General features: G+C 35.7%; 3 protein-coding genes across 3 annotated transcripts in view; 1 reads left to right on the top strand and 2 right to left on the bottom strand.

Annotated features, from left to right (window-relative positions):
• Positions 1-6,044, bottom strand: part of LOC108576777 — an 11,099-nt gene extending 5,055 nt beyond the window's left edge. Inside the window, exons 1-3 of the mRNA XM_017939837.1 lie at positions 5,895-6,044; positions 3,110-3,328; positions 1,279-1,546 (exon numbers count right to left, since the gene is read on the bottom strand). Of these exons, the coding sequence (XP_017795326.1) occupies positions 1,279-1,546; positions 3,110-3,328; positions 5,895-5,949 (542 nt within the window). The 5' untranslated portion in view covers positions 5,950-6,044. The remainder of the gene's footprint in view (positions 1-1,278; positions 1,547-3,109; positions 3,329-5,894) is intronic.
• Positions 6,045-13,466: 7,422 nt separating this feature from the next.
• Positions 13,467-17,246, bottom strand: LOC108576789 (peritrophin-1). Its single transcript, XM_017939849.1, has 3 exons — positions 17,000-17,246; positions 14,394-14,811; positions 13,467-13,494 (listed from the first exon to the last, which is right to left on the bottom strand). The coding sequence occupies exons 1-3, from the start codon at positions 17,244-17,246 to the stop codon at positions 13,467-13,469; spliced, it is 693 nt and encodes a 230-aa protein (XP_017795338.1).
• An 8,941-nt stretch (positions 17,247-26,187) lies between these two features.
• The window catches only part of LOC108576776 (microspherule protein 1-like), a 2,597-nt gene continuing 2,450 nt past the window's right edge, over positions 26,188-26,334 (top strand). The window contains exon 1 of the mRNA XM_017939836.1: positions 26,188-26,313. Coding sequence (XP_017795325.1) covers positions 26,188-26,313 — 126 coding nt within the window. The remainder of the gene's footprint in view (positions 26,314-26,334) is intronic.

Below are 26,334 nucleotides of genomic sequence, written 5' to 3'. Positions count from 1 at the left end.
TAAATGGTCGAAATAATTTTTCAATAGGTGTATTATCAGAGTCAAATTAATTTTTCGAAAAGGTACCGCTATATTTGTCTATTCTTAATATTATAAAGTCTGTTGAGACGAATTCAAGGAAGTGCCACATTAAGTCATTTCGTTTTATGGAAAGTTGTGAAATCGTGGAGAATTTGTATTAGTAGCACAGTCAAGTAGGGTTTAGCTGTCCGATTCTTCACTACTTTACGATTTTTCACAAAACGGAATGACTTCGTGTGGCGCTTCGTTGAATTCGTCTCCACAAACGCCACCATGCTATGAATAAAAAAGTACAGAGTTCCATTTAGAAAAATGAACGTGACTTTGATATCTCCTCCACTGCTACACTCGCAGAAAAATTGTTTATACCACATAATGTACCCCTTTATACCAAACAACTGTTTGTACGAGATTTATTTTCAGAGCTTCAACTTCTCATGAGATGTTCCACTGTCCTCGTTTAAATGTAGCACCCTGTACAATACTGTTACGTCCGTAACCTCCAAGCCTAGCGAACCTTTCTTGTCTTTGGGGAAACCATAGAAATCCTACAACGGTCGCACACTTTGCATTCACCAAAATTCCTTCGGGCTGTTACAGCGAAAAGCCACTCAAGGGTAGTGCAATAAATCAGGTAAGAACAGGGCGCATCATTCGAGACTATGCGAGGCACCGAGAGCCGGGCGCTCGAGGATGCCCATGGGTCGAAATGCCACGCGTCTGGTTCGTGTCTTCGACATCCTGCGATGCCCCAAAAAAGGGGCAATTGTCTAGACTTGGGTAGGCTCGCTGTACTGTCCGGAAAATTCCCAAACTATCTATCCTTGTCTCAATCTTTCCTCCTCCAACCCATTTCCACCACCCCGAGGACAGGAGAGGGAAGCAGCTTAAAAAACCAACGCGCTTCCGGCGCGGGCACTCAGTTGTATATCCTTGCATAAAGGAACGCCTCTGTACAGAAACCGATAGTCAATAAACTTGTGTGAATTAAATCCTGCGGTAGTCACTGTCGCCGACCCTATCCCAGGTAAACTCCTTGAATGGACTGACCGAAACCGGGGGCCCTGAGGTACGAAAGGTACGTAACAATACAGTCAAGCTCGGTGATTTTTATATAAAAATTTCGAACAGTTTTCCAAACGATACAATTTCAACGCATTCGTAATCTTTTACTGATATTCAGGTGTCTTGATACGTTTCGTGTAAGATTTATAAAACACTGTCAAATATTCACAGTGGTTTCATAAGAACACTTACCTGGGGTTGGGCCAAAATTTAGCAGCCGCGCTGTGGGCAGGGACTTTGTGAGGGCATTTGAAGCCAACCACTTCCTCCGGATTGCAGTAAGGTAACAGTTGATCGGGCCAGACGCAATTATGGCTTTTTGATTCATAAACTAATCCCGCGTCGCAATGCGCCTCTTCAGGATGCCCGTGGACACACCTAACGTAAGTGGTGCTGCATGCGTCGCTGGCAGGATAGAGACCAAATTGATACTCGCAACCGGGGCTACTAATTGGAGTTACTAAAAATAATACCACATTTTTCTCGTATTTATATTCCATGAGTTCATATATAGAAATATTACTAGGCTTAATTAATTGTATTGGACATGATTTGATAATAGTTAGATGTTAATTGATGTAAGAGAAGTAACAATGTTGTAACTATTGTCGCGTCGCGCTCTCTTGTGATTGTTCAAAAAGCTCGCGTCCGCGACTGTTACCCACCAAATTAATCTCAGGTAACTAATTCGAATTTTGTTTTGCTCGGAACGATTGACGACCTGGTTGAAATGACTCGAGTGTTCGATCGCGACTCGAAATGTACGTGATGTCTCCGATCCCCGAATTTTTCTGGAGTCCGCGTGCCCCTTAGGTGTCACCCACCCTTCCGTTGCGCCCTTAGCGCGCTTTTCCTTGGAAGGAGTGGGGCGATACCTGCGGGTACGTGGAATCTTCGCTGTCGGAAATTCCCGCCAGGTCAACCCTCGGCCGAAAGTGCTTTATACGCGCGTGTAGATTGACCTGGTTTCTGACACGTCTTCGGCTATTGAGGACGCCGAAAGATAGAAATTCTAAAGCCATTGTTTACAAGAAATTACTTATATTTTCGCGTAGCTACGAAGCGTCTTTGTTCTGAAACATAACCTTTTGGTGCGAGCGTGTCATAAACCCGATCAACGATGAACTTTACACACAAACTTTACTTTACTGTGCAAACACGTATTACTTTCTCAATATCATTACGTGAACTTTATTGAAAAACTTTCGCGCGAAAATAATGAAATATATTTTAGCTCGGAAATAAACTTTGAACATAATTGAGATATAAATTTGAAATGCAATTAAGAAAAAGGTTCGTATAAACATGTGCTTAGCTTGATCTTATTCCGGAGTTACAGTGACTTTTTTACTTCAGCAATGTACTGCTCCTACCTTTTAGAGGAAGTGCTTAAAATGGGCACTCAGCCTGCGTGCAAGATGGCAGTTGTCTTGTCGTAGAATTTCTCGATTATTAAAATATTTCAAATATTTGTCAAGATTGCCTACGAATATAATAGTTTAGCATTAAGTTACGCTATCTCGCACTTAGTCTGCCATTAAGTATTATTAGAGCCCACGAAATTACTGTAACTCGGGAATAAGATGAAACAGATTACAAAGTCTTCGTTGCTTTTGAGTTTTATCAAGCACATTCTAATGTAACTTCCAACTCACAGTATTAACCATATGTTCAAATATCATAGAGTACAGTGATCGTGTTAAGTGATCATTGCACGCGACTAAATTAGTTTCAGCACGATCTAATTATCTGAATTCATTTCATGCCTGAAACATGTTTGGCGTTTAATTACTACTTCACATGGATATCGTTATTCCAATGGTAATTTCTTCTTTCAATTAGATTTGCTCTATTTATTAGATTTTCTACAGCTAATTGCTCTTATTGCTCCTCGTCTCTAATTCCGTTGAATTTTTCTCTTCTATTATATCGTTGATAGAGGCATCGAATGAATCCACGTCGGAAGATAAACATATATTGGCATAACTTGTCATGTTTATTAAGAGTGTAACGTGATACTTACGGTCAACCTTGCGATCTCCGCAATGCACGGCCCAGTGATAGTTGCAATGATCGTGCACGGCTCCATGGCCGTCGAAAAGCAATCCGTTTTCGCAATACTCAAGGGTCAGGGTGCCGTTCGTACAGAGAAAGAAGGCATTGCAGCTCTCGGGATGGGCGTATGCATGAACGCCATGGGGGTCGGGACAAGGTGGCGCGCCTAAAAGGGTAGCTGCTTCAACTGCACGCGTGGAAAATAAAGGATAGCGTATTAATAAGAGTAGAAGTACAGTCGGTGGAAGAAATATAGTAGTAATGGAAGAAATTGCACTCGTAAATTAATCCTCCAACAGCGGATGGCGTGATAGTCGCGGCCACGGCAGATGTCGGGTCAAATGTGACCCAAAACTAAAATCCTTTTCATACGCAAGCGGAGACATATTTTTTCATTTTACCAGGCATTCTATGGTTTAAAATCGTACAAATATATCACAATTAATATAATAAGCATATTTATAATATAAGGAGAGAAGTGACTGTTTCGAATGCTGATTTAAACAGGGGACATCTAAGACCGGGTCAGCGGTGACCCGGCATCCGCCGTTCGAAGGTTAAAGCATCAAGTGGCGGCACAGTTTGATCTAGCCCTAGCTAGGACCGTATTCCATTTTGAAATAGTACAAAAAATATACAGGGTGTTCGCGCTATTATTGTAGTTTCCAGCATTTTTCTCGTAAATAGTAGATTTGCAAGAAAAATAGAAGAGGACAAAGTTTCGTTACTTTTTATACGCAATACGATGGCTTGAATGGATTTTTTAAATTTGCAATGGTTTTCGCGTAATGACGGTACGACGAACGTTTTTAAATTAACAGCTATAGTTGTTTTTATATTATAGTAAAGTGTTACGGAGAGAAGTTCAACGACCCACGACAAAACTCTTTTCCAAACTCGATTTCTGTGGCACAATCGACTATAATAAACTCTTAGGAACATTTTGTACATACATGGTGGGGCGGGGCGCGATTCTTCGCGTAAAAATAAACCGGAAATAAGGAATAAACTTTGTTCGTTTGAATTCTCGTTTTCGAGAAAATCGTTTGTATTAATTAGCAGTGCCAATGTCATGACAAGTACTAATAACATGTTTATTAACGATTTTATTGCTCTGCATGTACATTACATAACGAACTGTTGAAAATGACATTCTTGTTGACGCGCATAAATTCTTGCTCTTCGAATCAGAAAGTCGTGGACTGGTGTCACGGCGTTTCGACGCTTCAACGGGGTATTTTAGTCTAGACTTCTGAAAAAATTGATTTTCTGAAAGTTTAGGTTTTCGAAATTATGTCTGCGGAAAGATTTGCCCGAATTCGTGAAAATAAGAAAGTACGTACAATATCCATACGCGCAACTAGCTCTTAGTGATAAAATTTTGGAAGTAATTAAACCGATGCAACCGATATTCGAAGTTCAAAATACCCCCATTTTTCAAATTTTCACTGTTTCCATCCTGGCTCACACCGTAGCCGCGTTCATTCTACTCCAGAATCTTTAGGCTTTCTCGTTTCGAATAAGTAGAATGACCGAAATCACGCCAGTCAGTAGGGCTCTACTAAACAACTTATAATTCAGCCAATTTTAATTATTGTCACTTTAAAAAAATGATGAGCACTCTTGAAACATGAATAATATCGATCCTAAGAAGTCTTACAGTTTCTTTGTAAAAAAATCTTGAAAAAGACCTAAAAAATGACGTTGAAAAGGACGCAGCTTGCGGCTTGGCCTTACGCAGCAAAACACAGGAAGGAAAAGGAATAGCATTGAAACCACAAAATGGATTGCAAAGCGAGAATTCTTCTTTGCTCGGCAAAGTAATCAGAAGAAACACAGAGGAGACTGTAAACTGCTCGGAGAAATAATCATTCGTCGGGTTTCTAATGTTGGTGACAGTCGCGATAGAAAGGAAGCAGAATAAGAACGAGGAGAGTTGGTGGTAAAAAGCGATCAACTCGAGAAACCAGACGGTGAAACTTCCATATTTTAACATCATTATCGTCGTACCGATTCAAACTGTTTCTCGTTCTTAAAATAATGTAAAAGAAAAATATACGCACAGCAAGATCATAAATATCCACGACGTACAATGGAATTCGCGAACTAATCTCTGCGCAGAGAAGAGCAGCGTCTGTGACCATTAGCGCAGCATTTTAACAGAAGCTCATATACCACCGGGTATATATCACGCCCCTTTGGAATTCCCCCACGCAAGGAAACAAAGACGCGGATAACGCGGTGAGAGAAGACAAAAGCAAATAATCGCACGTCGGAAAAAAAAGAAAGAAAATACGCGGGGGAAGACGCAAGGAAGGAGAAGCGTAGGTGAGAAAGACGAATGGACTGTCTGAATAGCGCGATTGTGAATAATGCAGTTTGGCTAGATCGTAGCCGTCGATACGTGGGGATAGATTTCGATATTAGACAAGGGAAATATGTGCAAAACGCGTTGGACATTATATCATAGGTCCCGGCGACGTAACCATATGGTGAAGGAAGGCGATTGCCGAGACAACGGTGAAAGTTATTGAAATTCAACGACGTGGATGTCGTAACGCGGCGAACGGCTAAGTTCAGACACGAATTACACCTGCCGTGGTATAATCCGGTGAATGAAACGGTGCTCATCTCTCTGGACGCATCCCGCGGAGCATTCCCGAAGAGAGAAGACTCCGATGGGAAGACGACGTGTTTTAAAGATCACCGGTGAAGGTAGAGAGTTGGTTTAATTGGTGGTGGAAAAAACTTACCGGAGACCAGAAAAGCTACCAGGGCCAATAAGGTTGTGCTCCTCCGATCGATCATAGTGCTCACTCGGTTTGAACCTCGACTCGGGTCGACTCTGACTACTGACACTTAGTTATCGGCCTCGGAACAGAGAGCTATTCCCTTCACTTGCTCTCTTGTTACTCCCCCTACCAACGGTCCTTCCACGATTTTATTCGATTTGTTCGCGTGAACGTGCAGCTTCGGTATACCGAGCCATGCGGAACCAAGCGAAAAAGCGAATGAACGCGCGCCTGTTGGGACTTCACGGCGAGATTCGATGGAAATTCGAAGACAGGGAAACAAGAATGTAGAAAAGTAGGAGGGGAATGTTGTGTTCAGTTTCGATTTCTCGCATTCCACATTTTTATATTCATTCTAAACGGTGAGATTTCGTTGTTTTTCGAAGTCTGTCTAAGCATTAAGGAGAAGCTGTTAGAAAGTATAAAATGGTTCGATAAATAATGGATAATAAAATCTATTGTATTATTGTGCGATTGAAATTTCATTTTGTCCTTTACGTTCAATTTTTCCGGATTCTAGTTGATCATTGGTAACTTTTATTCGTAAAAATGATTTGTAATTAGTTTCATTTAGTGAAATTTGATCCGTAGCAGAAAATTTCACAAAATTAACAATAAAATTATTGCAGCCTCATTCTTACGTGGAATCTTTTCAAGATTAATACCGAATCCTTCGAAACGGTTCAACAATGGACGCTGAAAATTGTGTTAACCGTAATTTAGATCTCACAAAGTACGCGTGCGATGTACACTCAGTCGAAAAAGTCTCCGCGCATCTCGTTAGAATTTATTTAGAGCTGTACGATTTCAACAGGGAAAGTTTTACGTTATTTTACTTAGAACCGTAACATTTACTCTTATTCGGCGACGGTCGTTAGATTTATCAGTCAGTTAGATATAACAAAAATTAATCTAACGCCTTACTAGGAAGTGTAAATTACTTTTGTATACGTTCGGAGAAATCCGTTTAGCCTTGCCACCTCTGTTTAGTAAAGATCTAAATGTTTATGACACGTGACAAAAAGGCCCTTCGGTCCCAAGCGGGGTCGTAGGCAATATTAAGGCGTGCGTAGGAGCATTCTCAGTCGGTAATACAGTGCGCTTACCATCAAGTGAAAAAGCGAACCTTCCTTGTGTCTAATGAAAGTTTATAGTTTAAAATAGGGATTATTAATTATTTAACAACCGATAACTCCCATAATCTAATAGTCGTATGAACAAAGTGAACTTCGAGCGTTTCCTTCGAATTTTCGAACGTAATTAAAAATATCCATGACAAACAAGTGAAGTGTTCTCACGAGTCGGAGATTGAGTAGATTGTTACTCTGCGACGCAGGTTAAACAGAAAACTTTGCAGGATCTTCGCTGACCTTGAAGGACTTAGTAATATGGGTCGTTGGATTGTTCTTCAAAATGACTGTCATACACAAAGAAGTAAAATATAGCATTCAATTTAAAGAAAGAAAGTTGACCATCTTATCACGAACGAAATAGAACTACCGTTATCACACACTGGCAACGAGAGAACTATGCAAATTTTGCAGGAAACATCTTTACGAAATTTTAATTAGAGCGGAAATATTTCAGGTGATCAAATTGGGCGGTACACCCTGCATATTAGATAATATAGGTTATGTATGTACTAGGCAACTTTTTAACGAATAAATTGTTTCGGAATGAATAATTCAGTATGAAGGTAGCTTTTGAAGAATTTTTCTGTTCTAGAATTTACAATTTCACAAATCGCGTTTAATAAAATACATTTTATATGTATAGGTACATATACAGGGTGACTCGTATAACTTGTCCAATCCAAATAACTTCTAAAATATGTGTTATATGTAAAAATTGCACGGTGTCGAAGGGAACACACGATGTTGAAATGATTTTTTTTAAATAACCTATTTGTTTACAAGATATCCATGGTGACCGTGAATTTTTTCAAATAAAATGCGTACTTTTTTTTAACAACTTTAAAAGAGCGGGGAATTTTTTATAAGAATGTACTGAGCTTGTTAAGCTGTTACTACAAGGGTGAACCTGGGCCTTACAACCCCCAGATTTCTGCAGGTTTCAAAATATTTCAATAGATTTTAGTAGATTTTAATAGAATTCAGTGGATTTCGGTAGATTTCAGTAAATTTGAGTAGACTTTAATAGATCTTAGTAGATTTCAATAGATTTTAGTAGATTTTAATAGAATTCAGTGGATTTCAGTAGATTTTAGTAAATTTTAGCAGACTTTAATAGATCTTAGTAGATTTCAATAGATTTTAGTAGATTTTAATAGAATTCAGTGGATTTCAGTAGATTTTAGTAAATTTTAGTAGACTTTAATAGATCTTAGTAGATTTCAACAGATTTCAGTAGATTTTAATAGAATTCAATGGATATTCAGTAGATTTTAATAAATTTTAGTGAACTTTAATAGATTTTAGTAGATTTTAATAGAATTCAGTGGATTTCAGTAGATTTTAGTAAATTTTAGTAGACTTTAATAGATCTTAGTAGATTTCAATAGATTTTAGTAGATTTTAATAGAATTCAGTGGATTTCAGTAGATTTTAGTAAATTTTAGTAGACTTTAATAGATCTTAGTAGATTTCAACAGATTTCAGTAGATTGTAATAGAATTCAATGGATATTCAGTAGATTGTAATAAATTTTAGTGAACTTTAATAGATTTTAGTAGATTTTAATAGAATTCAGAGGATTTCAGTAGATTTTAGTAAATTTTAATAGACTTTAATAGATCTTAGTAGATTTCAATAGATCCCAGTAGAATTCAATAGATTTCAGTATGCTTCACATTCAGTAAGTACCCTAATACTTACAAACGGGAGTGTACATGTAAGTTATTCACGCCGCAATTAGTTGGACAATTACTATCGCTACGTTACTCATTGTCAGACAATCGATCTTTCAATTATAATTACAGAGGATACGTGTGTAAGAAAAATGTTAATTTTTCTAAAATTGCCTAGTTAAGTGAAGAAACTCGTGATCATTACTGCACAAAATTAAAAAGCTTTTGTTCCTTTTGCTTTAATTATTCATAAACGAAGTGTTTTCTATTCACGTTGAATTAATCAAATGTATAATGTACATTTTTAAATTCGTACTATAATTATTTTACATATACATGTAAATTAATAACTATTTTATTTTAACCATAGACAATCCTGAAAGCGTTTGTCAGATAATATTTAAAGAGAAACCATTAAAAAGTGCGTAAGAAATGATTGAATTCACTTCTCGTAGTGAAAATTTTGTTAAGATGGGCTTAAATTTGTTTCAAATATATGAACATCTAAAGATAAAAACAGAACTACTTGTTGCAGAAAAATAAACAGAAAAATGAATCTGCTCTGAAGAAGTATAACAATGAAGAGAAATTAATTTTTTTCGATCTTACCTGAATCAAGACACATTCGGTCTGAGTGCATTGCAAGATTTGTGTTGTTCATAATATTCGCTAGAGTTAAAATGTCTATTAAGTAAATGACTCTATGAAGCAATTTTATTAAACAATGTGAAGGAAAATAAGACTTAGATTAAGAAGAAATCGGGATATTTCCATAACTGATTATTACAATACATCCATAAATAACTTAGTTAACTTATTTCTCAGTATTTAAAGGACTTAACTTTCACACGATAATAAACCAATTAGAGAATCAATGCCAAGGTGTGAACCTTACAATAGTCAAAGTATTCGTAATACGTCTCACAATAACTACAAAGATGAATTCCTTCTCTTGAATAACTCTTGATGTTAATTCCTTAAACGTGTAAACTGTTCACATAAAAAGCTATCTGACTTAAGAAAAAATGTAATACCGTGATATTAAATCCCATAAAATTCTATAGAATCTTATATTAAACGATAATCCAGTATTCTAAGATGTAGTCTCGGAAGAAGAAGAAAGCTTTTAGAGTATATTGGAGAACAATTTGTCACAAGCTATAATAAAACAATATTTTTCATGTACCTAATTTTCCATAAATGTAACGTTAGTAATAAGTAATACTCGATACTTCTTTCACAGAATATTATTTAAATGCAGCAAGTAGATACATTTCGTGCTCGAGGCCTTAACAGTTAAAGCTTAACTATACATATGTACAGTCTTGCGTAACAGTCATCGCTAGATGGAGCAACGGCTCCCGAAAGGAGAACCAGATCTTCCAGCATGGATAGTGAAAGCCAATGAATACCACTCGCGATCTTGTTATTCATGACCAGCATTATCGGTGAACCGGTTAAGTGAACGAAATAAATACATCACGGTCATGTCTGTGACCAATAACAACGACCCCCTAGCTGACGGATTAATTAATCTTCATCGTTTAATTAACGGATGATTTTTGTGTGGATATGAATATATGGATGTGAGAAGAGTAAGAATAAAATATTTGAAATTTTCTCACTTTTCGATTAAACAAGTAGATTTACTTTTAATTAGCTCGCAAATGAGTTTATAATCGTTTGTTAAGTTTTGGAATATATTGGAAAATATTATGTCATAAGTTATAATAAAATAACATTCTTCGAGTTAATATTGGAAAATAATATATTAATTGATTAATCGCTTAAGTAATAGTTTAATTTTAATATATGTGTGATTTTAATTGAAATTAAGAAGAAACACGACAGATATGATTAATACGTTGCAATATTGAGAAAAGTACAATCAAAAGCTTACCTTTTAATGATAAATGAATACCAAATATTTGTACTTCTTGATTACCAGAACAGATGATAATTTTTATTAAAATTATTAAAATAACTGCCGCACGCGTTATTAAAATAACTGAGAACAATAAAACTCTAGTTATTGGTTCGATGGCGCTAGTAGGCTAATATCTTTAACCGACGATTCGTTTGATCTGAATCATTACTAAAGCGATTAAAAGATGGTTCACAACATAGCTCCATATCAGCTTTCACGATGACTTTTCTGTACTTGTATCAGCATCGCATCCTTCCTTTTGTATAGTTACAATATCATACTGCGCGGAAGTGGTTTAAGACTGGAGGAACTACAGCCTTAATTTTTCCTTGGAAAAAAGAAAGAAAGTGTGTTCTTTCCTAATATAGTATGTATAATAAAATATGAATAGTAAAATATGGAAAATTAAATAATTATATAATGTGTATGTATAATAAAATACGAGAAATTATATTTAAAGCTAAAAATGGTTTCCCATTCAGCATGGGGTTTCTTGAAATTAAATTCTTACAACGATATACGTACATTAGTAGCGTGAAATATTCTGGGAACATTTGTTGAAATGTTCAATGCACAACTAAAACACAAGCTTCGACAATTTTTCAGTAGCAAAACAGACACAGGAGAAATGTAAATCATCCGATGGAGTGCAAGAAGTGCGTTTCATCAAGCATATCGTTGATTACGTAAAGAGAAAGGTTGCAATCAGGTAAATTAAGTAAAATTGTCTGCCAGCCTGAAGAGTCACTATGCACCGCTTGGTGTATTTAAATGATATAAATTTTCAAAAATTGAAGGGGAAAGCCTGTGCAATTCGAGCTGAAAATTGGGCATTTGGTAACAATTTGTTTTTAGTGATATATGAAGTAAAATTCCATGACATCTTTCTACTTATACTACTTACACTATAAAAAATATCATTATTATTAATGTAATATTGGCAAGACAACTGATTTGTACGAAATAATTTAGTGCCATTGTGGTGATTTAAAAAAATTTTGTACCAAATTAAATAAATCTACAATGTGTTCTTAACTGAATGAACAATGGAAATTGAAAAGCAATCATGATTCGTAAAATGGCATATTAAAGGGAAAAAAAACACTTTTCGAAGCAAAAGTAGTTTCTGTTTCCAACATCACATGAAAAACAATGAAAATAAAATCACCATTGTCGCTTAATCGGATTGTTAGAGTTTAACATTTGTAAATTATACGTTTAAAAAATACAGTTCCGAAAAAGATTTCATGAAATGTTCAAATGAACTCGGTATCCGTTAAAATTATGGCTCTTTCAACGTGCATAACTTTCCTAATCCTTTAAATTTTGCAAACACGCCTTTCTTTCGGTATTTAGTTTACATATTTAAAATTACTGCTCAATGAAAATAAAAATTTCATCTTTTGAGTCTTATACACTGAGCTACTCTATAATTGCTTTTGCATACGACAAATCTGTTGTTACAGTTAAAATCTAGAAATTCACAAAGCGCGTCTATTCGGTACTTAGTAATTTTATAATTCATGCTAAATAATAATAATAATTTGTATTAAACTTTTTATAATATTAAAGAAGGAAAAGAACAGAATTGCCTGTAAATTTGTTAAAATTACTTTAAAATCATCGGATTGCTAAGTTATTTCGGGCTGCCAGCCCGAAGTGTTTAAATAAAATAAATGTTCAATTATTTAAAAAACATCATATTACTAAATTTTTCCTATGAAGTTGTTTAACATACTATTTCTTTTTTAAATGTTACTTATACAGGGTGTCCCGTAACTCTTCGAAGATCCGGAAATGGGGGATTGCTTGGGTGATTCTGAACAACTTTTTCCTTTTCCAAAATGTAGTTTGAAGCTTCGTTTTCGAATTATTAACGAAAAACACTGGCCAATCAGAGCGCGCGTAGAGCCCGCGCTCAGGGACGGGCGAACAGAGATTCACCCCCGCGCTATCGTGAACGACGCGTACGCGTGACTTCTCGATTATCGATCGCTGTCAAAATTTCATCGACATCGGTTAATGTTTCTATGAGCTACAAACGGTTAAAGATTGTGAAAATCGCACTGTCACGACTTCCGGCGTAAAACTGTAATAAATCATGCGTACGCGTTAAAAACGACCTTCGCTATTTTCTTCGCGATTCCGACTAATTGCAGTTTTTTCAAAAATTTATACAAACGTCGGAATGACGGCAAAAACCCATTTCTCTAAGCCTTATAAAAATAGCGGTGCAAAGTGAAATTTTTTTGACAGCGATCGATAACCGAGAAGTCACGCGTACGCGTCGTTCACGATAGCGCGCGGGTGAATCTCTGTTCGCCCGTCCCTGAGCGCGGGCGCTACGGGCGTTGTGATTGGCCAGTGTTTTTCGTTAATAATTCGAAAACGAAGCTTCAAACAACATTTTGGAAAAGGAAAAAGTTGTTCAGAGTCACCCAAGCAACCCCCCATTTCCGGATCTTCGAAGAGTTACGGGACACCCTGTATACACTGAAACGGTAGCGTATGTAACAGTACATGTATTGTTTCCTTATCTTGCATCTGTAAATACCTTTTCCGCGCATTAACATACGGTCGTTGATCTTTTCATTGTAACAAGCCGCGACAAAATGATTCACGCTATATAAATTTTTCAGTGCCCAATGTGCATTCGTGTAAGGAGAAAAGGTGTAATTATCATGAGAGGTATATGCAAAAGTTACTCGTTTACGTAAGTATATTATGGGTTTATTGTTCCTAAGTGTAAATACTTAAGTGTTATGAATATATCACTGAGTAACTGGCACCTTGTCTTTATTTAGTTCTTGTTCTTGTAGTAGTCTTCGCTGCGAAAGAAAAAGACACAAAAGAAAATCAGAATCGTTTCCAAAATATGCAGTTATTATATATTATCACACACACACACGCAATAGTAACCATTATTTTCATTAAGTACCGACTTATAGCATATACCTAAATTAATTGTTTCGTGTGTGTGTGTGTGTGTTTGAGATAATGTAATATGATATACAGCAATATTGCATTACGACACGTTGTTTCTCACTTTTATTGTTTATTTATTACCATTATGGTATCGTCCAGTTTCTGAATTTATCGACGCAACACGAAATGATTTTTTCAAAAACTGGTTGAAATTAGAAAATTTACGAAATTCTTGAAATAATGAAAAAGTTGCAATATTTCAAATATCGTAAAGCTGTACTGAGATTAATAAATTATTTCAAATATAGTAGTATTGTATAACATTTTGTACATCGCAATATTATCGAAATATTTACTTTTTGAATTTTATCGTGATTAATTTTTGGGCACACTTTGTTAATACTTAGCCAAGTTACTAATATATTACTTAAGTACATTTCACCAACACTACGGATAATTTTATCAGGAATACGAATCCCTGTATGGTGCATGCAAAAAGTTACTTAAAAGTGTAAAAAAATATTTCAACGTATCGGCATAAATCTAAGAATACGAAATCAGGAATAAGTATTCCATCAGATGTTGCCAGGAATTGCATAAATTTTTTAATCTTATCCAATTTTGAAAAAATTCATCCCACGTTCGATAAATTGAGAAATCCGACGATACCACAATGGTATCTAATGTTGATTACAATTAGAACTAAAATTTCTTCAAAATTAGCTAGAAAACACAAACCTTTCTATGGAAAAATTGAAAAATAACATTGAATCGTTAATTACAATTGAAATGAAAATCTTACCATCCAGGCACGCTATCCGGATCGGTACACTTGAAGCTGTCTTCGCTATAAACGGTACCTGGCTCGCACTGTCCTTTCTGCGGCACTACGCCGTTCTTGCAAATATAGAACTTAGCACAGTCCTCCGGATGAGGATACGTAGGATGAGGTAAAATCCTGCCGAGTGGTCCAGACACATCTCCATCTGGGCAAACGAAACCGTCGTCGAGGACGTCTCGTTTCACGTTCTCGCATAATCTACTGGCGTCTGCTGGCCAGACACAACTCGACATTTTATCCTCGTAGATCAGACCAGGTGGACAAGGCATTATTTGGGCCACGCCGTCGATACAGTTTACGAAACGATCACAGGAGCTTGGATCTTCGTGCTTGAAATAACCATTGGCACGTGGACATCCTTTGCTAGGCTGTGGCTCTTCTATATAGCAGACATTGAAAAAAGGAAAGCTTTTTTACGGTGTTTACGTGTAATTAGATTGGTTGGGTAATTTCATTTAGACCGTTTGTTTCAGTTTGGCGTTGTTTATATCGAATGCCAATGATAGTATCGACAAATAACCAGTTAATACAAATGGGCGTAATTTTTAACGATACATGCACATACAGGGTGTTCCCTTTAATTGGAAACGGTGAAATATCTCACGAGGGATTGTAGTTATGAAAAATATGTTCTTACAAAAGTTATTCGGTATACAGGAGGACATTAGGTGGTCTAAATGATTTGTCTGTAGGTTCAGTAGCGTGGGAGATATCAAAAGCAGGATAATTTTTTTAAAATGGAACCCTGTATTTTTTTTATTCATAATATGGTAGCGTTCGTTGACACGAATTTAACGTGAGTACAATAATTCTTATCGGCACATATGTCTAAAATATTTTTTTTCATTTACAACGTAGATTGTAGATAATTGTGAGAACATTGATTCTTAGAAAATAATAACATATAGTGGTGAAATATGAAACGTGAGAAAATTTATTGCTGTTAAATTCCGATTTTAATTTCTGTTCTACAATAAACAATCTAATTACACAAGTCAATTCATAAATAAAACACTTTCAACATTTCGCATGGTCAATATCTTTCTCTAACTTATTTGCAATTCCACTGTTTCTGTTAATTAATGCAATAAATTAAATTCGTATATTTCTTGAATTTATTCGTACAAAAAAATTCATTGATAACGTTAGCTTTCTATTTGAACAATTCATTACAATATGCCATTTGTACAATCAGCGAGATAGCGTGGAAAACATCAATTCCGTTGGTCCTTTCACTGGAGTCCTTAGGTTGGCAGAATGGAAAAGATTAGCATGCAGATTTATTCGTGCGTAAAAAAAGGCCGTGCAAGCAAAAAAGGAGGAAAATGTAAAAGAACAAAAGGAGATTGAAAGTGAGTATAAATAGGAATTTAATCAAGAATTCTCAGTGGAACCGGTTCATCCTAATTTATCGCATCTTTCGCGACATTGCAACACGATCTAATCGGAATTTCTTTTATCGTACGTTTGAATCCGTGGACCTTAAACCGTAGAAACCAGAATTTCCTTTTTAAGGAAACAAAAATTTCTTCTGCGTCTAGTGGCTGAAAGAGCTGTTTGAGAAATTTTCGCTCGTTTGGCAATTTAGGCGACATTACTGCCCGGAATTTCTCGCAGATGGAAAATAAAATGACCAGAATATTCTTACGCGCCCAATCGGTAGGCGTAACTTTCACCTTTGGTTTCTCATAAGTCTACTTCTACAAGTTCCCGGTACCATGCTATCTTTTTGCAATTGTGTCTCACCAGCCAATTCGTTCAGTCGTAGATTAGTGGTCACGCATGATTCTACTCTAGAGACAGCATAACCTTAACTGTAACACGTATCCTAATTCTTTGCAAACTTCTGTTGAAAATTCGCACGAAAGAAAGGGACGCTTTACTTACGAAGATTTATAAAGATTTTCAAGGCATAGTGCAATAATCAATAATTTAATTTAATCTAATTTAGGTCTAAATCTAAGTTAACTGGAGTAAAAACTGGAGTAGTGTGAGAGACAAAATAGCAATGCATGTATAACCGGAAGCCCTCCTGAGCCGTAAGGCACGGAGTATGTGTAATAAATAAAATAAATAAATAATAAAGATTTTCAACGTATCTGCAATATGTTAAACTTCTCTAGATCTGAGTGGTTTTTAGAAGCTGTCCAAAATTAAGAACGAACAAAATTGTGTATTTTATCCCTTTATTTATCGTTTTACGTCAAGCTTAAGGCGTTTTCACATAAAGAAATGTATTCGAGCCCGCAGAAGAGAATATTAACACAGACGTTGTTGTATCACGAATAATTAATAAAAATACTAGCAAAGTAGCCGAGGAACTCTATCCTCCGTTTAACTATTTCGAATCTGATTATCAGAATATACCAAAAGTCGTCTAGCTATCCTATAGGACCTACTGAAAACGATAAGGAAATTTCATGGTACTTTGTAACATGTTCACGTGCAAGCAAACCGTTAAAATCTACCTTAAAATTCTAGTCCCGTCGTGTCAGCTACATACGTATATATACGTGCATACGTGAGATTCAAATGAAATATGATAATAAAAGAAAGGAATAACTCACGAAGAAGTGTTCTATCTCCACAGGGCACATTGGCAGGGATATCACAAAGTTCTTTCTTAGGATTTTCATCTCTGAAGACAAGGCCATCCTTGCATAGCTTCTCCTCCGATTTGCCGTCCAGGCATACGTAATAAAGATCGCACTGTTCCGGATCTGGAAAGAAACCCTTTTGTTCCGGGCACCGAAACTGTGCTCTGCTTAAGGTCACAGCACTCAGTATCGAAATGGAGAATATGTGAAAGAACATGGTCCCCTTTCTTCGAAACCGTTTAATTTAGAAAAACCACGAGATACTCCAAGTATTCTGTATTCCTCCTCTTCCCCTTCCGCTCTTGCGTCTTCTTTCGATCTGTCGGCAGCACGTAGCAACGTGTATGATGTGAGTGCAGGCTTAAAACTGGTCTTGATTCGCCCGCTTGCTATACTACTTCTGCATCCTTGTCTGCATTTCATAACCTCCCTCCCTCCCCCCCGGCACTCCTGTTCGCCGAAACTCCTTTCTCGCTTGCTCTTCTATCGTTACCTTTCTTCGACGGGGAGTGTTGATACGTTTCACAATTCAACAGTACTCACATTGCTATCTGTTGCTTTTTGTTTCACCGTACGTATTACGTCCGCTCGTTTCTTCTTATTTCTTTTCTTTTTTCCATCTGGCACACACGCATTATTGATACCTATATTACCGCTGTGTTTACTCGTTTCTTCCTGGTCTGGTCGCAAACCTTCACTCTTACATAGCGACACCGGGTTTGCAGGTTTTATATTGCTCAAGTTGTACTGGTTCCGGTTCGAGTTCGTTTATTGAGAGGCCGAAAGAGAAGTCGAGGACGGAGAAGTGTTTCCCATCGTGACGGAAGAGACGATCCCTAAGCCGGGAAATCGAACGAAAGGCTTCTTCGGAAGAAAGTGAAGTTTACTTTGCCACGTTGGTATTGGTAACACAGCTGATAAATTCGGATGTGTTGTTAAGAATAAGGTATACACTACCGGCAAAAAGTTTGGAATCACCGAGCACTGTAATTTGCACAAAAATTTCCAGAAAAAAGTCAGCGACTTTGAGAATTTTCTATCATTCGAATCAATTGATATGAGATAAATTGAGATAAACTTGGAATCTATGAAAAATTAGCAGCAGATTTAATATTGATGAAAAGCGGCAGGTGATTCCAAACTTTTCGCCGGTAGTGTACATACTTGCGCGGTGTTGTGTAATATTAATGAAGAATAACATGGAAATATAATAGAAATTTCAATATGTTTCAAGCAAATGTTTTTCTTGCTATTTTTATGTCCATTGTTACAATTGACACATACTTGTAATCTTCTATTTAAATTATATCAATACTGAAGATCTATTTGGTCTAAATTTAGCACTGTTAGATATTTGAAATTTCATTGGCTTTCAGTCGAGCTATTCAAAAGCTTGGTTAGCTCGAGATATCATATCAGATTATTCGTTTATATTAACGTTGTAAATGTTTGGTAGTAAAGAATATATTGGCATGTTATCGCTATTTTTTATTTCATATATCTTATTATACTCGTATATTCTATTAGTTCACCCCATAAGTTCCAAGGAAAATCCAAGGAAATGCTAAAAAAATAGGAAAAAGTTATGGAATTAGAAGGCGCTTACGTTTTTTTTTTTTACAAAATTTAAAGGTTCGTTGGAAATACTGATCTAGCGAGGTGTGAGGTGACCTAATATTATTATGGTTGCTAGAAAGAATCAACTAAAACCTTCATTGATAGCCATTTTGAACGGCTGGATTGAAAAGCAATGGAATAGGCCTGATAGATCTTTCTAAATTTATATCTAATAGATCTTTATTATTTATGCAATAAGTAATTGATTAATTTCAATATAAGTATGAATACAAGCATGAATCAATTGCAACAATGGGTACAGAAATAGATACCTATCGTATGGCGAACGCGTGTAATAATTGGAAAATATTGAAATTTGCATTACAGTTCCATGCTATTCTTTACTAGTGTTGTGCAACACCATACAAGTATACGTTATTTTCAATAACATTTACAAGTGTATTGCTGCTGCAAATGTTATTGATTTTCTTGATGTTACCGATGTTATTAACGATACAAGAGTTATTGAACAAAATTAGCTATGTTATCAATACCAATGTCGCAGGTAGAATACACATTTTAACACATTTACATATGTTAACGCAACAAATGAAAGAGTTATCGCGCTGCTTTGTCAACAGAGAAAGAATTATCTCTATTTGAGCACACTAGAGAAATTATATTTGCGCAACGCTTCGAAAGTATCCATGAATGTTAATATCGCTATTCCCATGCACACATTCTCTTCCGGGTGCTTTGAATATGTGTAGCGCTTGATATTCTGACGCAACCTTTAATTTTTAAACATTGTCCCCTTTTCACGACCCCTCGAATTTTCTTTCAACACACAGATGCATACATACACTTCTCAAACTTTTTCACAATATTTCTTAAAATGTAAAGCTGTCCAATTATGGACTGTCGATTCATATTACAATATTATATTACACTTTATGACCTATAATTTCTTTGTACGCATAAAGTTCGACTTAGAACCGATGCACACAGAGAAAAAGGATAAATTAATAAATTTGTAATAAAACTATTGTCTCAAAAAGATATAGGTATACACACACAGAACCATACACATGTGTACATGTTTGTGATACTGTTCCTATGAAGCAGGGTTCTTCAACCTGGGTTCCGCGGAACCCTAGGGTTCTGCACAAGGTTTTGAAGGGTTCCTTCGCGTCACATATTCAAAATAATTTTATTTTTACTTTTTTATATAATAAATATAAGAGAAGATTTCCCCTGAGTTACCACTTATTCCACACCCTGAAGATTCACCCCAACCGTCATTGTTCAGTGTTTCTCGAAGAATGGTCAGTAACTTCATTTTTTCCCGGGGAAGGGGTTGGTCCCACGGTTTTTCGTGATATGTAAAAGAATGTTTAGGTGGAACTTGTGTAGATAACCAAAGTTATGAACTAGAAGGGTTCCAAAGGCTGTGGAAGGTTGAAGAACCTCTATAAAGGATGCAGCTCTCGAGGATTTTTGATAGACGATATTTCGGGCTCCTGTAAAGGACAAAATTTAGTCACACTTGTTATATAAAATTTCATGTATAAAGTACAGACCAAGGTAGAGATACAGATAAATTTTTTACATTCTGCGTAGAACGGGGTCCTTAAACGTGCACGGTCGTAAAAACTGTGACAATTTTTGGAATTTATAATATTTCAGGCAATTATTACCCTGACAGCGCACAGACGTCTAGTGAACGTCTTAAAAAAATTAATTCTTCGGAAATTTAAAACAAAACAAGTGCTACGCGTATCCTCTTGCAAATTTGTGTGTTTATTCTATCATGTTTTAAGAACACAAAAATATTTTTTATAAGTAAAAATATCCATTTGTCGTAAAGTAGGACCACCGTGAAGAGAGCGCCTTGAAAAATATCCTTCCCGATGGCTGGCAATGACAGACGTACTTATCCAGCATACAAAATGCAAATCTTAATCTGTAGACGTGTGGCTATCGTCTGACCTAGAATAATAACAAAATACTGAGAAATAAAGAAATGGCAAGGTTTCAAAGAAATTGCTTTCGATTTTAGCAAAGAAAAATGATGGGTTTTTTTTTACCGCAAGGACTGAATTTCGAAAATATTTGCACAATTCTAGTTCAGACGATAAAGCAACGTCTACTGAATATACCTGACAAATTTCGAATGGATCGGACTTCTGGTTTTTTGGCAATCATGTCAGCCAGTTTCAAAAACGCTGTTTCGAGAAAAACGCGTTTAAAGTTTTAACTACAGTTTAAGACTATATAAAACCGCTTCCTCTGAAGGCATATATCTCTGCCAATCTTGAGAATTAAGCTTTAAAACGTCGTGGACATAGTTTCGAAATGTTAAACTGTAAGACAATGCAAAAAAAATTGATTTCTTCGACCCGTCACAGTAGGAAGACTCTTTAAAGACGTCAAGTAAAAGCCTAAAGATGTCCAGAAGACGTCTGAACGACGCGACGCCCAGTGTTACAAATCAAGGTGTTTCTGAAATGTGGCGCTGCGAAGCATTGGCATCATAAACATCTTAAAAACGTAATTTTTATACGTTTTCAGAACATACCGATTCGTACGTCTTCAAGGCGTCCAGATCAGGTTTTAACACAGTACCAACCGAACGAATTGCAATTGAACAGATGTCTAAGATTGCTAAAATGAAGTCGTTACATCGACAATATTATGGAACAAAATGTTTTAAAATAGCATGCGAGAATGAAATATCATTCGGTGTAAATAATACTGTAGAAAATGGTAGATCCACCACGTCGGTTGGCAATGTGTTAAGTTCAGACCAAGAATGGACGTAAAACGGACATTTCTAAGATGTCGCGTATTGTGCTATGTTTCATTATTTGTTCCTTAAATCGCCAATATTAATACCGCAGGTATAATTGCAGTTCATATTGAAGATATTGCGACACTTAACTTTCCAGCAAAAATGTAACCACAGGTGTCAGTAGCGTATTCTTATACATATCTACCTTGTACTCTGTCCTTGATTCTAAAAACTAATTAACGTCTTTTCGAACAATTTATTTCTGCCAACGAGACTGCACGAAAAAGTCAAGTAACGTCGCAAACTGCAAGATTCAAGTGATACCGTTACACCTGCAGTATTAATTTTACAGATTTAGCCGTCTAATACCGAAGGATCGTATAAAGTTCGATGTGAAGTCTACCAGAGCTCTGAACTTTTATATTTTATATTTTAAATAAATGTCACAGAATAGTGTTGCACTACTTTCTTACATTTAACTTAAATTAACGAAACTTGCAACTTTGCCATTGAAAGAAATACAGGGTTAAGTCAAGATTACTACGTTTAAGGTTAGAACTTAAAATATCTTCGTTATTTTCAACGGCACAAGAAAATGCATAAAAAAGAAATGTATTCGTTTCAAAGAAGATAATATCGAGACAGAGAAATTTTTCATTCTCAAGGTCATATTTTCCGAGATTTCAAAGTCGCCCAAATTTGTTTTAAATGGAATCGTAGATCTTCATTAGCGTATGTCCGTCCCTCTGGTGGTGGAGCGTAGAAGTCCACAAGTGTAACATTGAAAAGTAAATTAGTCCATGTATAATACGTTGACCTCGAAATGACCTACGTCAACAACTGTTGAGGATGTACATCGATGCATTATCGAAGAATGTAAGAATATCAGCCCAGAAATATTAAGTAATGAAAAACATTAGGTTATGTCGAGAATTCGAAGAGAGACTGCCATTGGCCACCTACGCGTGCGACGATTACTAGAATATACTGTACATTTCTGGCCGATAAACTGTCTGCTCCGACACAGAGTCTGTCAGATTCTACTGCATACTTAGATAAACTTAAATTGTACAATAAAATGCGTGAACAAGTACAGTAATACCCGGTTAGTGGACGCAGGTTTTGATCCTAATCGCGTCTACTATCGAGGAAAGTAAGTATTCCAGGAATTACCCAGTCTTATCTCTCTCCGGCTCGCTCGTCTCCAAGTACACGTCGGGTACACGAGTGCGATACATCGAGAGTGAGTGAGATAGAATGAAATGTTACTTCGAACAACTATTTTATTATACGATACCATGGAATAAGCTAGTTGTGCTTACTTGGAAAATTATGAAAATTACTCGTATTATTTCAAGCTTCTGTAGTCCTTTTTATTGTTGTTCTTATTATTGCCTATTATTGTACATAGACATTTAAGAACACGTGTATTACGATATATATTTTATATCCGGTTTTTAGTCTTGCATTAGTTATATATTGCACGTTTAACTGAAAACTACGTTTGGTATCATTTTTATCGCAGGAATCTCAGTAATTCAAAACATTCGTGTTTCTTATTTCGGTGGGTCATTAGTACTTGTGTCATCGTCGATGAGGGGTGTAGATAACGCGACCCCCGACGAGCTCGGAGGTTCGAGTGACCAATTCCAGGAACTGATGGAGATGAATCCGCGTCCTCTAACCGGGCATTACCGTATATTGTAGTTCTGCTGAAACACAAGACAGATAAGCTACTTAGCTGTGCACAGAAAAGAGAAGAATAAGAAAAATAAAATCAGCTGTGTCTGTGAGATATCGGTATTAAAGGATTAAGGCATAGTACAATGTAACACAGTACAATGTAATCGTTTAAAATATTATAAATTCTTATAATTTTCAGAATTCTCGCGATCGTGCATGCCTAAGAACTCCATTCCCTACAAAATGTAAGAAAACTACGAATAATTATTTAATAATAATGTATTTTTATATTTTGATCTGTAGTTTATAAATGTAATTTTAGAGAACGAGTTAACGTTTAGCAACAAAAAATAACGCAAAAGTACTACTTTTTAATATATTATTCAAAGAAATGGATATTTGTAAAAACTATTTACATAGAGAGATTTCGTTTTAGAAAACACACATTTCGTACGTTCTAATGATTTTTCTGAACCCGATAGTTTTCGAAATATTGGGAAAATAAATTTTTCAACCTCAACTTTGAAGACTATTTTCATCCCCTAAATTTGGGAAACAACAGAAAATAAAATAGATTGTCAAATATTTTTTCGAAAACTACATTGTACCACAGACGACGTACAGGATAGACGTAGCATCTTACGAGACTTTTTGTCACACGATCTGAAATACCGACTTCGTCCAAAATTATTGTGGTGACAAAAACATCCAGCAGAAAGCAGAAAGAAGGTGTTCGCTTCCGCTGAAGAAGATCCGGCGGAAAGCGTAGAAGCGCGCGTGGGAGAAATCCTACAGCGCTACCTTTTTTATGTTACAGGTTGCAGTAACCATCGGTGCAGTAGCAGTCAAGCGGAATCCTCCACGGTGTCAAGACAAAAAGTGTTAAGCTAGAATCGAGAAGAAGAGTATTTTATATTTGTATATTTTGTTAAATAATAGTTAAGAAGTTATTGTTATAAAACATATTCATTTTTCTGTGAAAATACTCGTGTGGTAAATAACTCCGTACGATGGCAATCTTTATCTTCCTATTTCCCGTTTGAGTTGATAAGGTAGATCACGTCACGTAGCAATCCGCTATACTATTGGTTTTGAAGCGCAATCTATGCTTAAAAACGGTCATTTCAAGAACTGCATCGCGCGAAACGATCGATATTGATCGTGTGTACATTGTTACTGGTGTCAATATATAATACACCCTTGAATCCCAAAACGCAAATTTATGTGACTGAATCCATTCTGATTCATTCTAAGATTTGAAACTTTGTCACAACTTTTTTGGAACTATTGCAAAAAAATTAAAAAATCCTACGAAAACAAAAAAATGCATTTCAACGCCGTGGAGGTCACCGGTGACCCCCAGTAAGATAAATGCGTCACACATGATTACACACCTTAACTTGCCTGTTGTAAATAATATTTTACCATAATATGTAACGCATAATAAGAAATTCATGTTAGCCTGACGGGCAAGTCATGTAAAATTAGCATAGCATTCAACGTGTTAATTATGCACGTACCTAAATATAATATGAATAATGTTATCACAATAAACGTAACTTATGTGTCAAAATATTGTCATTTCTAATTTATTAAAGCATTTTGATAATTAGAATAATACATTTTAAATCTTTTGACATATAATTTCATAATTACAGTTTTATGATAAATAAGATATATTTAAAATGATGTTAATTCGTGAAAAAATCATTTACTTACCCAACATGGACAAATATGTACTTGTATTTGCTGGCACTTTTCTTTCTTCCCAGCTCGTGTATCACTCATGTTTGTAATTATTTAAATTATATCAATTTTTATTATTTCAAAAACATTTACGTACAATACCGTGTGACTATTTCTTAGTATTGAAAATGACGAAAATTATCCGTTAACCCTCGCCCAGCCAACGCTGGATGACATTGACTCGTAACGAAGACGCGACAGTTTCACTATATGATAAGCATTATTAGATGTTATTTAGTATCTAAAAACTAACTCCAAAATAAGTATAATGAAAACTTTAATTTGGGTCAAAAAGACCCATACCGTGTCACTATTTGCGGTGGGCTGTTTGCGGGTTAAGATTCAAATGCCACGCCAGTTTGAAATGTGTACTGCCCAATAAAGTCGTTAGGTGCGCTGTTTTGTGTATTTGATGTTCACGCTCCGCGACTCATGCGAACCAGCCATGAGGTCCGCAATCTGCGATTCTCATACGCACCACCCTTTTCAATTTTCTGTACTGTTATATGGCTTCCCGGGTGTGAATTCTAAAATACGCCGAATATAAATTGTACAACAATGTGGCCGAAGCAGTCAACAAAGAAATTCGATAACATATATCGTAAACTATCATTGACTACTATTTGTAACTGCTCATTTAACTCAATGTTTATCCTCGTTGCTATGCAAAGAAACACTGCTGAGGTGTAAAACATTTGTTTTAAAAGAAACATGTATCAATAAACAAATGCGGAGTACCAATGAAATTCATCCTTAAATAATTTTATATAGAATCATTAATTTAATTGGAATTTATTATTTAACAAAAGCACGTTAACATTAAATAATGGATATCGACGACACTTGAACATTCATTTCTTTCTCTCCGCTCATAGAGTCTAGACGCGGTATTTTGTAATAAAAGAAAATAGTAAAATATTAAAATATATCACATATCGTTATTAAGTTATTATTATTATGTTCTTATTGTTATTAAATTTAGTTCTTATATAAAAATTTAACGTTTAAATTTTCTTATTCATTTTAAATATAACTACACGATAACTATTACGAACAGAATTCCTTAGCACTCTACAAATTCCCCAAATATTCACGCAACAGATGTATATTAAAGAACTAGTTCTATTTTTTGAGTATGTTGGCAGTGTCATTAGTATATGTATTTACGAAAATTATTTCTTCTATTGAAACATGAATACTTAGAATATATGAAGTATAAAGCGTTTTAATTATTTAGAAGGATATTAGTGTATTGTTACAATTAGTTGATAATTTGTATTCGTTTAACTATTGTGAAAATTTTATTATTTATCATACAATGACGTAATTCACTGACTTGTGGTGGTAATTCGTTGTTTACATTATACTAACCTACAAAATTATGGATGTTCCAACTCCTTCAAATGTAAATCATGGATTTTCCCATAATGCTGATGGATTTTTAAACATACCCATTGAATCTACAAATTTGGATCCATTGTCTACAAAACGTAGAAGGTGCTTATTCGTATTTTTATTTGTGTTTACA

The sequence above is a fragment of the Habropoda laboriosa genome, unplaced genomic scaffold (assembly GCF_001263275.1).
Source record: "Habropoda laboriosa isolate 0110345459 unplaced genomic scaffold, ASM126327v1 scaffold409, whole genome shotgun sequence".
Classification (NCBI taxonomy): domain Eukaryota; kingdom Metazoa; phylum Arthropoda; class Insecta; order Hymenoptera; family Apidae; genus Habropoda; species Habropoda laboriosa.
The sequence above is the reverse complement of the archived record's forward strand: the minus strand, read 5'-3'. Positions and strand labels throughout refer to the sequence as shown.